The following is a 13,551-nucleotide window of genomic DNA, read 5'->3' as shown; positions in this document are numbered from 1 at the left end:
GTGATCTTCCGAGGAAAGAGGAAAGCCTGGGGACCCAACCAGCTGTCAGTTCATTTTCGCTCTTTCATTTGTGAAGTTTTCTAAAGAAGAAATTACCACAATGCCTATCAACTTCCCTAATCTACCCTGCAGGCAACCACTAAATTAATCTTTTGCTTAAACCATCAGATATAATTGAGAAACTCAAGAGAAGAAGGGAAGTATATTGAATTACCGGTATTTTTACTCTTTCTGTTGTTCTTTCTTCCTTCTTGATGTTACAAAATTCCTTCTTTTACTTCTTCCTTTCTGTTTTGAAAACTTTCTTCAGCAATTTTTTTTAGGTCTGCTGGTGACAAATTCTCTTAGTTTTTCTTCATCTGAGAATGTCTTGATATCCCTTTCATTCATGAAGGATATTTTCATTGGATATAGGATTTGAGGTTGACAGTTCTTTTCTTTCAGCACTTGAAAAATCTTGAATGACATTCACTATCATTCATACTGTCTTCCTGATTATAGGTAAGACATCATTTCTCTGGTTGATTTCAATTTTTTTCTTTGTCTTTAATTTTCAGAAGTTTGACTGTGATGTGTCTTGGCATGGATTTCTTTGGGTTTATTCTGTTTGGGGTTTGCTCAGCTTCTTGAATCTGTAGATTTTATGTCTTTTGCCATATTTGGGAAATTTTCAGCCATATTTCTTCAAAGACTTTTATAGCCCTACCCTCTTTCTCCTCTCACTCCCTGACTTTGCATACACAAATCTTAGATCTGTTGTTATAGTCCCACGAGTTCCCGAGACCGTTCATTTTTCGAAGTCCATTTTTTTCTGTTGTTCAGATTGAGTTATTTCTGTTATTCTATCTTCAAGTTCACTGATTCTGTCGTCTTTCTCTTCCACTCTACAATAGAGCCCATCCAACTGGGTTTTTTTTTTTTTTTTAGTTATTGTACTCCTCGGTTCTAAAATTTTGATTTGGTCCTTCTTTATAACTCCTATTTCTTGGCTGAGACTTTCTATTTTTTTGTTTCACACGTTTTCATAATTGTTCACTAAAACATTTTTACAACGGCTGCTTTAAAATCTTAGTGAGATAATTCTAACATCTGCGCCATCTCAGCACTGGCATCTGTCTTGGTCATCTAGTGCTGCTATAACAGAAATACCACAAGTGGATGACTTTAACAAATAGAAATTTATTGTCTCACAATATAGGAGGCTAGAAGTCCAAATTCAGGGTGCTAGCTCCAGGGGAAGGCTTTCTCTCTCTGTTGGGTGTGGGGAAGGTCCTTGTCATCAGTCTTCCCCTGGTCAAGGAGCTTCTCAGCATAGGGACCCCGGGCCCAAGGGACGCGCTTTGCTCCTGGTGCTGTTTTCTTGGTGGTATGAGATCCTCTTGTCTCTCCGCTCACTTCTCTCTTTTATATCTCAAGAGAGATTGGTTTAAAATGCAACCTAACCTTGTAGATTGAGTCCTGCCTCGTTAACATAACTGCTGCTAATCCCACCTCATCAACATCATTGAGACAGAATTTACAACACATAGGAAAATCACATCAGATGACAAAATGGTGGACAGTCACACAGTATTGGGAGTCATGGCCTAGGCAGGTTGACACCCATTTTGGGGGACACAATTCAATCATGACAACCTCTGCTGATTATCGTTTCTCATTCGAGCTGACATTTTCCTGGTTCTTGGAATGACAAGTGCTTTTCAATCCTGGACATTTCAGGTATCATGCTAGGAGACTCTGGACTTTATTTAAATCTTCTCAGCAGGCTTTCTCTGGTACTGCACTGATAGGGTAAGAGGGAGTACTGTCCAGTGGAGGTAGAAGTCCAGGTTCCCCACTTGGCCTCTGTTGACATCCCAGTGGTGCTCCTGGTTACCAGCCAGGCTCGGTAGGAGTTCAGGCTCCCCATTCGTTCTGATACTACCTGGGTGGGAGGGGGAAGAATGCCTTGTTCCTGTCCCTACATGATCTCCACTGACATGGTGGGGGCACATTACTCCTGGGAGCAGTGAAAAGCCTGACCCTCCACTAGTCCTCCTCTAACACCACCCCTGCAGTGGGGGCTGGGGGTGGAATTCTAGGCTCCCCATTTCTGACACCACCCCAGCCGGGGTCCTGGGGGTAGAAATCTAGGCTCTCCATTTGTGACACCACCCCAGCACTGGGGACTGGGGGTGGAAATCTAGGCTCCCCATTTGTCTTTTCATGACGGGGGGAGGATTCTGGCTTGTTTTCCAGTTTGGCTGGAGGGGGGCGGTTATTGTCTAAAAGTTTTCCGTCTTCCTAGGTTGCCCCTTCCTGGCTTTTTAGCTAGAAACAACAGGTTTTTCTTGGGGCTCTCTTTTTTTTCCATCTCTCTCTCTCTCTTTACACCCATTGATTTCTGAATTGCTGGCTTCTCAGGTGCCCAGCCTGAGATACATGGGGCAAAATGAAAACTCAGTGTCTTAAAAGCTTGTGAGCGACCATCTGAGATACAATTATTGGTCTCTACTTTTTTTTTTTCTCATTCAGAGCAAAAGAGAAAAAAGGAAACAAAAGACTCAAAAAAGAAACTAGAGAGGGGCCTAGGGTCAACCAGAGACCACTTGTGGTCAGTGAATTACTTAATATGGCCCTTCTAGCCATTCATGGTCCTGTGACTCCCAAAAAATAATTGGGTGGGACTATGCAAATTGCCATTTGTGGCCCATGAAGGCGATTGGACAGCCCGCTAATAAAGTAAATAAGGTGCATGGAACCTTGGGGGTGGGATATACAAATAAGATGTATGGAACCATTGTACCAGATTGGTCAGTTTTGCCATCCTGCTAGGCTTAAAATAAGCCAACTCCAAAAGCAGAGAAAGAAGACCCAGGAGTAAAGTGTGCCCTTTGGACCTGGGGTCCCTGTGATGAGAACCTTGTAGACCCAGGAAACAGCTGTAACACGAGATGGCAGGAGATGGTGAGAAGCCGTAGCAGCAGAACCAGGAGACTAGTGCAAGGCAGCATGGTGGCAAGAGAGCTGAGTGCCTCAGGCAGGCTTGCTGGTAGAGTGGGGTGCCTCCAAGCACTTACCAGGAGAGCTAAAGAGCTATAACACTTGTCTGAGCAGGGCGGAGGCCAGGCCCAAGCGAGGGTGGAGGAGTAAGAGAGCAGGCCAGCTTAAGGGGCTGAGAAGAGCCTGTTCTTAGGAGGCCAAGTGGAGCCCTGAACAGCCCAGAGGACCTGAGAGATCTGTCCTGTACTGAAGAAGGGAGACTTTGCCTACACGCTTCCTAGGCCTGATCCCAAGTTGTAGCCTGTTACATCCCTAATAAACCCATAACTGTGAGTATGGTCTGTGAGCTCTGTGTGGCCATTGCAATGAATTATTGGACCCAGCGGAGAAGTAGTGCGGTGGGAGGGACGGTTGATGTCAGAATTGGTAAAAGGTTAGAAAGAGATTGTAAGTCTGACCTCCACCTCACAAGAATCAGCTTTGGGCTGATGTTGACCTTGAATCTCCTCCCCCATCCTGAAGTTAGACGAGGCAGTCAGACATAACCACACCGTTTCTATACCCCTGCATGACCTGAGTGGGCCCAAGAACTACCTCCCCAGCCGCGGGTGGCACCGAGCAGATCCTGGGGGCACTGCCCTGGTCACACTGCGGCTCTGCCCCCAGGGGATGCAGAGAGGAAGGTCCTGCAGGGCTGATCTAAGCAGTCAGGCCTTCTCTGGAATCCCTGAGGGAAGAGGGGCCAGGCAAGGGGGCCTCAGGCACCCAGACAGCTCGTGAGCCAGGACACGGTGACAGAGAGATCGTTATCACTGATAATGTCTAAATCAAAACAAATCAGCTGCCACTGAGTCAATTCTAACTCACAGAGTCCTTGGGTAGCACAAACTGTTAAGCACTCTATTAACCAAAAGGGTTTGAACACACCCAGAGACACCTTGGATGAAAGGCCTGGTGAACTTCCTAAAGGTCACAGCCATGAAAACATTACGGAGCGCAGTCTACTCTCCACACGGGGAGTGGCCACGATAATCTCTTGAGTGAAGAGTGAAAAGTGATGTATTTTTATTAACAAAATAGATCAATACTCTAGTGCCATGAACTGAATTGTGTCACCCGAATATGTGTGTCAGCTTGGCCAGGCTGCAATTCTCCCTGTTGATTGTCCACCATTTTGTCATTTGATGTGATTTCCTATGTGTTGTAAATCCTGCCTCCAAAATGTTAATAAGGCGGGATTAGCGGCAGTTATGTTAATAAGGCAGGACTCCATCTACAGGATTAGGTTATGTTTTAAATCAGCCTCTTTTGAGATACAAAAGAGAGAAGGGAGCAGAGAGACAAGAGCCTCATACCACCAAGAAAGAAGCACCAGGAGCAGAGCACATATTTGGACTTGGGGTTCCTGCACTGAGATGCTCCCAGATCAGGGGAAGATTGATGTCAAGGACCTTCCCCCAGAACCCACAGAGAGAGAAAATCTTCCCCTGGAGCTGGCGCCCTGAATTCCGACTTCTAGCCTCCTCGACTGTGAGAGAACAAATCTCTTTGATAAAGCCATCCACCTGTGGTAGTTCTGTTAAAGCAGCACTAGGTGACCGGGACACCATCCACTGTGGTGTTTCTGTTACAGTAGCACTAGGCGACTGGGACACCCTCCACTGTGGTGTTTCTGTCACAGCAGCACCAGGCGACTGGGACACCATCCACTGTGGTGTTTCTGTCACAGCAGCACTAGGTGACTGGGACACCATCCACTGTGGTGTTTCTGTCACAGCAGCACTAGGTGACTGGGACACCCTCCACTGTGGTGTTTCTGTCACAGCAGCACTAGGTGACTGGGACACCATCCACTGTGGTGTTTCTGTCACAGCAGCACTAGGTGACCGGGACACCCTCCACTGTGGTGTTTCTGTCACAGCAGCACCGGGCGACTGGGACACCCTCCACTGTGGTGTTTCTGTCACAGCAGCACCGGGCGACTGGGACACCCTCCACTGTGGTGTTTCTGTCACAGCAGCACCGGGCGACTGGGACACCCTCCACTGTGGTGTTTCTGTCACAGCAGCACCGGGCGACTGGGACACCCTCCACTGTGGTGTTTCTGTTAGAGCAGCACTGGGTGACTGGGACACCCTCCACTGTGGTGTTTCTGTCACAGCAGCACCAGGCGACCGGGACACCATCCACTGTGGTGTTTCTGTCACAGCAGCACTAGGCGACCGGGACACCCTCCACTGTGGTGTTTCTGTCACAGCAGCACTAGGCGACCGGGACACCCTCCACTGTGGTGTTTCTGTCACAGCAGCACTAGGCGACCGGGACACCCTCCACTGTGGTGTTTCTGTCACAGCAGCACTAGGTGACCGGGACACCCTCCACTGTGGTGTTTCTGTCACAGCAGCACTAGGTGACCGGGACACCATCCACTGTGGTGCTTCTGTTACAGCAGCACTAGGTGACTGGGACACCATCCACTGTGGTGTTTCTGTTACGGTAGCACTAGGCGACTGGGACACCATCCACTGTGGTGTTTCTGTTACAGCAGCACCGGGCGACTGGGACACCCTCCACTGTGGTGTTTCTGTCACAGCAGCACCGGGCGACTGGGACACCATCCACTGTGGTGTTTCTGTCACAGCAGCACCGGGCGACTGGGACACCATCCACTGTGGTGTTTCTGTCACAGCAGCACCGGGCGACTGGGACATCCTCCACTGTGGTGTTTCTGTTAGAGCAGCACTGGGTGACTGGGACACCCTCCACTGTGGTGTTTCTGTCACAGCAGCACTGGGTGACTGGGACACCATCCACTGTGGTGTTTCTGTCACAGCAGCACTAGGCGACTGGGACACCATCCACTGTGGTGTTTCTGTCACAGCAGCACCAGGCGACTGGGACACCATCCACTGTGGTGTTTCTGTCACAGCAGCACCAGGCGACTGGGACACCATCCACTGTGGTGTTTCTGTTACAGCAGCAGTAGGTGACTAGGACACCATCCACTGTGGTGTTTCTGTCACAGCAGCACTAGGTGACTAGGACACCATCCATTGTGGTGTTTCTGTTCTATGAGGACTAGATGACTAGGACACCACGCACTGTGGTGTTTCTGTCACAGCAGCACTAGGTGACTAGGACACCTAGGATTAAGACAGCCAAGCCCAAAGAGGACCATTAATGAAAACAGCTGAGATTTCAGGAGACCTGTGGACTCGAGTACGTAGGGCCTTGAAGCCCAGCAGAGTACCCTCCTTCATTGACCAGTCTAGGACCCAGAAGCACAGCCCACCCAAAAGCAGACCTCAAGTAAGCTCAGGAGGAGGACAGTGGTCTTCAAGTGTCTGGGGCCAACTGGGACTTCTGCTGAGGCCTGGGGCCTATGGGGAAGGGGCCAGCCTTCCGGAAGCCCCTGCCAAAGCTGCGAGAACCTACCCACAGGCTAGCTTCTCTTGTGCAGAAGCACCTTTACCCCGGTCACTGCTCTCAATCTCCTTTCAGACACAAACGAGACCTGCTGTTCCCAAAGCAGAGACTTCTTTATTGTAAACCCAAAATATAGGAGGAATGACAAACACTGGCATTCAGAGAGACAGGTCTCTCTGAGAGTTTCACAACGTATACAAAAGTGCCAACGATACTTCCTTGAAATTGCTTTAAAAGCCTCCCCTTTATCAAAGGGGGCAGGGGCATGGCAGCTAAGGGCTTCATGAAGATCAGATGTTTCAAAATCCTCCAGGCAGAGATCCTAAGGGGTACCCCAGCCGTGGCTGGGGGCAGAGCACAGAAGGAAGATCTTTTCTATTGGATTTAGAGACCTGAGACCCTGTCATTCTCTCCCTGAAGGAGAACTGAAGGGACCTGCAAATTTCCCTGGGAGAAGGAGCACAGTCAGCTGTCTCTGCTAACCTGTCGTGTGAATTTGGGCGGCCCTCCTCCTCCCTGAAGGTGTAAATGCTGGCCTATTGGTTCCTTTCCAAGTCTGGTTTCAAGGAGTAGGGAAAAAAGACGAGGAGGAAACCCCACTCAGAAAGAATAAAGGAGAACAAGAGTGGCGCATCTGTCCAGGGAGATGGTTGGGCCCCCTTGATGGCAAGACTTTTTAAAAATATCTGTGCCTAGAAGCTGTACCCAGGGAAATGTGCGTGCGCAGGGATCGGTGAGTGAGTGTGTGTGTGAAGGTGTGTGTGTTTGCACGCATCTGTGGGCACACATGCTTCGGGGCTGGTGGCCCTTGTGTGGCCGCCGTTTGTAAACTGGGCCCAAGAAACGCTCCATAAGGCAACGAAGGTATAGAAAGTCCTGTGAAAGCTGGCTGTGGGTGGTCCAGAGAAGAAAGCTTCCTCCCCCAGGATCTATCCTTGATAGATACGCCAGAGGCCAGGACCCCATCTCATGCCAGGCAGAGCTGAGAGCCTGGCTGCAGGCAACCCGATAGGTCCGTGAGAAGCAGCCCCCGCTGCTCTGGCTAGACTTGGACATTCGGAGATGCTAAAGGTGGAGCAGAGGTTGGGAGGTCCCATGAGGCAGACGAGAGGCGGGCCCAGTGGGGAATCAGGGTCAAGATGGGATCTCCCTGCTCTGGGCTAGCCTGCTCCCCCGCTTGCGCCGTGGGTACACCCACCACCCGGATAAGAGGGGAGCCCTGGTGGCACAGTGGTTAAGAGCTCAGCTGCCAACCAAAAGGTCAACAGTTCAAATCTACCAGGTGCTCCTCGGACTCTATAGGGCAGTTCTACTCTGTCCTATAGGGTCCCTGAGTTGGAATCGACTCGACAGTAACGGATTTGGGTTAGAAGAGGAGTGGAAAGTGAAGCGTGCATGGAGGCACTGAAGCACCAGCGGGCACCATTGCGGAAGCAGCCGCCCAGCCTTGCTGTGGTCCCAGCACTGCCCAGTATGAGGCCCAGGCAGCCAGCTCACTCTCAGCAAAGGGGTCTCCCCAGGAGATCCAGAGCAATGCATCACCATTTCCTACAGTGATTCAGACGCAGTTGCAGCCTCCTCTCCTGCAGCTGCTCAGTCTCAGGTGGGGAAACCGGGGCCAAAGATGCCTGGATAGGTCAGAGCTGACTCTCCCGGGCCTCCTCGTGGTCCCAGGTGGCCTTGCTCCCCGCTGTCCTGGCTGATCATCCTGAAGGAGGACGCACCTCTCAGCCACTGGTTTCGTGCAGGACACAGGACGTGATGTGAGACAGCGAGGGCAGCCACTGGGGCTGCAGATGTGCCTGTGGTATCGACATCTAGAAGTCTTGCAGCAAGTGGAGCGCAGAGCCCCTGCAGTCACAGCAGGAGGCAGGGGCAGCAGTGCAGGGGCAGGCAGACAGACGCACGCAACCCCAGGGTCCCAGGGGCAGTCTTCAAGGCAGGGACAGGGCCTTGGCAAGGCGGATCCAGAACCAGGACTTGGTGCAGGGGTTGGTGTAGTCACAGACGGTGATGAACCGCAGGATGCTGGGGAACTCCTTCTTCATTGCCTTGTACTTGATGGGGATCAGCCGCTTCTGATGGGCACCTGCAAGCCACGGGGCACACTGCTGGCACCAGGCCCTGGCCTCAAGGTAGAGTGGGGTCTGTGCCCAGCACAGAGGTTAACAGAAGGCACCAGCCTCCCCTGACTAGCCATCCAGCACATGTTCACCCACGTAAAAGGGCACACACACTTGGGTGTGCAGAGACCCACAGGGTTCCATGGCGCTGCACCCATAGCCTCAGTAAGGAAAGGCTGGCATCCTGAGGCCCTGCCCGCCCAGCCAAGAGAAGGACAGATGGTGTCCTCCCGGGCCAGGGCCGGGCTGAACTTACCTGGACAGAGGCTGAGCGCAAACTTGGTCTGGAAGTCACATTCCTTGCTCTGCAGGTAATCATCAGAGACAACCACCACCATTCGGCGACACCTGGGGGGAGTGGGCGGGCTGTAGGCACTATGGCAACCTAGCTGGGCATAGCCCCACGTGCCGAGTGACATCCCCGGGAAGGACCTCCAGTGCCCAGGCTAGAAGCCTGGCGTAAGGATCCCTGTGGAGGGCTTCAAGCACCCACCCGCCTGTCCCTGGCCCACCTTTTCTCAATGAGCTCGCTGGCAATGGACCAGACACAGGTGCCAGGCAGGACATCGCGGTCAGACACACACAACTTCAGCCGATAGTCTGTCTGCTCTAGCTGCCGGATCATCTCCTGCACAAACTGGATGTCGCTGGGGCAGTAGCAGATGAAGGCATCGAAGCGCTCGGGCACTTGCCCTGTGGACAGAGCATAAGGGTGATGGGCAGGGCTCCACAGGGAGGCTGGGGAAGAGCCCAGACCAGGCCACGCTGGTCCTGGGTCCTACACCCACCCCGAGATGACACTACACAGAGAAAGTACCCCTCCCAGCAGAGCCACACGCCACCCCACCCCCAGCCAAATTATGGGTTAACTGTTCAGCAGACAGATCTTAACCATCAGCAGACAGACCTTAACCATCGATAAACAGACCTCATTTCATGAGAGGCCCATAGCCACCCAGAGATAGGACCTTTATCACGGCCATCTCTTAGGAGCAGAAACAGGCTTCCAGAGATTAAGTGACTTGTCCAAGGTCCCACAGCCATCGGCTTCCAGCATCCATGCTCTGAACTCCACACTGTCCTATGGTCCACCTGTCCCACCTGGCCCAGGGGAGCAGCGTTGGGTCCTTACCCAGGGGATCATCAAGCGTGGTGATGCCTGCCACCTCTGCCGTCCGTGGGACGCTGCTGTCCACGGCGGGCACCTGTAGAGGCTTCTCAGACTCCTCCTGCTTCTGCTTCAGAATATATTTCTGGCAGTCCTCCTCTGCGGGGCAGAGATAGGGCATGGTAGGCTCCCCGGGGGTGCCCCAAATCTCTCCCCACAGGCAGGACCCAGCCCCATCTCACCTCCCCAGTCCTGCTTTCCCCAGCCCACCGGCACCATCCTCAGCTGTGTAGCTCTGAGAGGCTGAGTCCACACCTGACTCTGACCTTTCCAAAGGGGTGCCTTGAGTGGGAAGACATCCCACTGGCTGCCTGGGAAGCCGCCAAGGTCAGAGCCTGGCTCTCTTCTGTCACTTTGTGCCTGCCCCCCTTCCTAGAAGCCCCCAGTACGGAACCAGGGTCTGCTCATTCCGGAATCCTAGCAGATGTGAGCGTGGGGTTAGGCATGCCAGCCGGCCGAGGAAGCCCAGGGGTTGCAGCTTGGTGACAAGCAGCAATGGCTACAGAGCTCGGTGTGCCTGCCTGTGGGCCCTGTGTCCTCACCTCATCAGTGAGTGGTCGGAAGTGGGGGCTGCATTTCCCTGGGACACGAGTTTTCCAGTCGACTCTATTGCCCTACGTTAACCTTCCTAGATCCCCTGACTCCTGGCCCTACCTAAAGGACTTTGCTTAAGCTATCGCCTTCTCTTCTTAACCTCTCTTGGCCTTCACTGCCTTTCTACAGTCTCCACTGCACCCGGATATTGAGAAAGGGAACTGGCCTGTACAGTTCCTCTTGGCGGGCTGCCTCCAGCCCCCCAGCCAGGACATGAGGGCCTCTCCAGGTGGGGCTGGATGCTGAGGCAGGAGAAGAGCAACCCCTACACGCCCTGGGGGCCAGCCGAGCCAGGAAGGGGGCGTCCTCACCGATGCTGGGCCCCAGCTCTTCCAGGGCGTCCTGGCGGCCAAGCTTGGCAAGCAGCTCGAGCAGGCGGCTCACAGAGGCGTCAGGGCGGCCCTCCCAGGCGTCCAACAGGCGGCCGGTGGGGTTGGGGTACGCCTCCAGCTGCCGGATCTCCAGGTACTCGAAGCCCAGCTCCTCGGCCAGCGTGGTCCAGTCGGCCGCCACCAGCGACTGCACGTTGAGGAACAGCGACAGGCGGCGCCGCACTCGCATGTTGAGCGCAGCCAGGGGCACCCAGGGCGCGGAGGACCCCGAGGGCGCGGAGGGCGCGGAGGACGCAGAGGGTGCAGGGGGCACCGAGGGCGCAGAGGGCGCGGAGCCCGGGCCGGGCGCTCCCGCAGCCATGGCGCGTCGCCTGGAGCCTCGCTGCGGCCGGGTAGGCAGCGGCCAGTGCTTCCTCCTTCCTGCCGCCAGGATCCGCCCCGCCCCCGGTTCTGCTTTCCCAGAAGCGCCGCCCGCCCCGCCAGCTGGGGCCCCGCCAGATGCGCGGAGGTGGGGGCGCCCCAGCTCTGCGCTCGAGGCCTGGGGGGTGCGGATGTGGGAGCAGGGAGCCGCCCCTGGGGATCTCGAGGGCCTCGGTTAAGTGCTACAGCTGCTAACCAAAAGGTCGGCAGTTCAAATCCACCGGGCGCTCCTCAGAAACTATTGGGGCAGTTCTACTCTGACCCATAGGGTCGCTAAACCCAAAAAGCCAAACCTGTTGCCGTCGAGTTGATTCCGACTCCTAGCGACCCTATAGGACAGAGTAGAGCTGCCCCATAGAGTTTCCAAGGAGCGTCTGGTGGATTTGAACTGCCAGCCTTTTGGTCAGCAGCCATAGCTCTTAACCACTGCACCACCAGCGCTTCCATAGGGTCGCTAGGAGTCGGAATCGACTCGACGGCAACGGGTTTGGTTTTAGGTTTGCCTTCCGGAGAGGAAACCCTGGTAGAGCAGTGGTTAAGAGCTACAGCTGCTAACCAGAAAGGTCCGCAGTTGGAATCCACTAGGCGCTCGCTGGAGACCCTATGGCCCTCCCTGTACTCTAGGGCTGCTATAAGTTGGAATCCACTCGAGGAGAAACTGTAGCTGGGTTGGTTGTGTTTTGGCCCCCCCGGGGGGGGGTCCCTGGTGGCACAGTGGTTAAGAGCTCGTCTGCTACCCAAGAGGTTAGTGGCTGGAGGATTCCTTGGAAACAGTCAGAATCCACTGGACGGCAGTGGGTTTGGGTTTTTAAATATATTTTTTGGGCAGGGGGAAACGACCTTCCTGGGGGGGTCGAAGAGGCAGGGGCCTTGCCCTTGGGATCTGGTGTGGCCACACTTGGGGTTCAAGCTGGATGGCTGGGGCTGGGCACCAGGGCATCCCTTGAGTCACTGGGGATTCACATTCCCGACCGAGGGAGTAGGGGAAAGGACTCCTCTGGGGTCTGCCCGAGACGTGGATCTCCTGGGGAAGCGAACGGTCACAGCCCTACTCTGTGGGGTTAGGGCCACAGAGTGCCCTAGCTTTTGGTGTCTGTGGCGAACCCCGTATTACACCCCCGGATTTCAGAGAAACGCATGGCCCTGCCCTCGGGCGTCGGAGAGGCACCTTGCCTTGTCCTTTAGGGTTAGGGGACACAGTCCGGAGCTGGGGAGCCCTGGCCCTTTCCTTCCTTCAACAGCTGTTTGCTGATCACCAACTAAGTGTCAGGCATGTTGCAGGCTGCGGGGATGCTCCGTCCTGCCAGGGCCTGGCTGCACACTGCCGGGATGGATGCTTGGTCCTGCCCCGGCCTGGCTGCAGGCTCCGGGGATACTCGGTCCTGCCCCGGCCTGCTTGCAGGCTGCAGGGATGCTCCGTCCTGCCCCGGCCTGGCTGCAGGCTGCCGGGATGGATGCTTGGTCCTGCCCCGGCCTGGCTGCAGGCTCCGGGGATACTCCATCCTGCCCCGGCCTGGCTGCACACTGCTGGGACGGATGCTCGGTCCCGCCCCGGCCTGGCTGCAGGCTCCGGGAGGGATCCTCGGTCCCGCCCCGGCCTGGCTGCAGGCTCCGGGAGGGATCCTCGGTCCCGCCCCGGCCTGGCTGCAGGCTCCGCGACGGATGCTCGGCCCCGCCCCGGCCTGGCTGCAGGCTCCGGGACGGATGCTCGGTCCTGCCCCGGCCTGGCTGCACACTGCTGGGATGGATGCTCGGCCCCGCCCCGGCCTGGCTGCAGGCTCCGGGACGGACGCTCGGCCCCGCCCCGGCCTGGTGGAGGTCAGCCCAGCGGGGAAAGCTGGCGTTAACCCAGTCATCCCCAATGCGTGTAAACTTGGTGAAAACGAGGGCGCGGCGCTCCCTCTCCAGTTAAGAGTCCCAAACCCCCTCGGTTTTCTCCGAACTCCTCACGCTCGAGCCCGACCACTTCGGGGTGCGGCTGTGGGGCTGGTCCTCCCACTTGGGGGCAGGGCCCGGGGCCTGCGGGGCGGAGCGGGCGGGGCGGAGGCGTGGGGGCCCGGCCGCCCCTCCCCCAGCCGGCAACCGTGGGCGGGCTCTTGGCCGCCGCGCCCCCTGGTTGGCGGCCGCGGGCGGTGGGCGGGGCTCCTGGAAAAGGGTGTCCGGGAGTGGGCGGGGCTTGTTTCAGATTCCAAGAGCGCTTCTTGGGGTGCCGCTAGGCAGTAGGCGGGGCTTCAAGTGGAAAGACTTCCGTCTGGCTCTTGGGCGGAGCTTCAAGGGGCCCTCCTGATTGGGGCCGTAGGTCACAGTGGGCGGGGCTTTGAGCGGAAAGATCTGGGCTGGGACGCGGGCCCCGCTTTGGACGGCCGGCTTGGAGGTGGAGTCGGCTCCTGGTTGGTTCCGGCGGAGGTGGGCGGGGCTCCGGAGGACGGACGCGGCCATATCTGCGCCTGCGCGCGCTGGCTCTGTCGGTGCCGACGTTGTGCGCGGCGCGAGGTGCTGGCGAGCC

General features: G+C 55.5%; 1 protein-coding gene across 3 annotated transcripts; it reads right to left on the bottom strand.

Annotated features, from left to right (window-relative positions):
• Positions 1-907: 907 nt before the first annotated feature.
• On the bottom strand, positions 908-11,001 carry MYD88 (MYD88 innate immune signal transduction adaptor). 3 transcript variants are annotated; one of them, XM_003415755.4, is made up of 5 exons: positions 10,605-11,001; positions 9,664-9,798; positions 9,044-9,224; positions 8,788-8,879; positions 908-8,497 (listed from the first exon to the last, which is right to left on the bottom strand). In XM_003415755.4, the coding sequence occupies exons 1-5, from the start codon at positions 10,984-10,986 to the stop codon at positions 8,343-8,345; spliced, it is 945 nt and encodes a 314-aa protein (XP_003415803.3). In that variant the 5' UTR covers positions 10,987-11,001; the 3' UTR covers positions 908-8,342. The 3 variants fall into 3 exon arrangements, with proteins under 3 accessions (XP_003415803.3, XP_064133561.1, XP_064133560.1); XM_064277491.1 differs by having other exon boundaries at positions 8,370-8,497; positions 9,063-9,224; XM_064277490.1 differs by having other exon boundaries at positions 8,445-8,555.
• Positions 11,002-13,551: the final 2,550 nt, after the last annotated feature.

Source organism: Loxodonta africana, chromosome 27, assembly GCF_030014295.1.
Source record: "Loxodonta africana isolate mLoxAfr1 chromosome 27, mLoxAfr1.hap2, whole genome shotgun sequence".
Lineage (NCBI taxonomy): Eukaryota > Metazoa > Chordata > Mammalia > Proboscidea > Elephantidae > Loxodonta > Loxodonta africana.
Note: the sequence above shows the minus strand (reverse complement) of the source record. Positions and strands in the feature narration are given on the sequence as shown.

What these genes read in the sequence shown, in the direction of transcription:
- MYD88 (XM_003415755.4), bottom strand. Translation starts at nt 10,986, where the DNA reads ATGGCTGCGGGAGCGCCCGGCCCGGGCTCCGCGCCCTCTGCGCCCTCG. An exon ending in AGAGCTGGGGCCCAGCATCG is followed by an intron (nt 9,799 to 10,604) that starts GTGAGGACGCCC and finishes TCTGCCCCGCAG; the next exon opens with AGGAGGACTGCCAGAAATAT. An exon ending in AGCGAGCTCATTGAGAAAAG is followed by an intron (nt 8,880 to 9,043) that starts GTGGGCCAGGGA and finishes CACTCCCCCCAG; the next exon opens with GTGTCGCCGAATGGTGGTGG.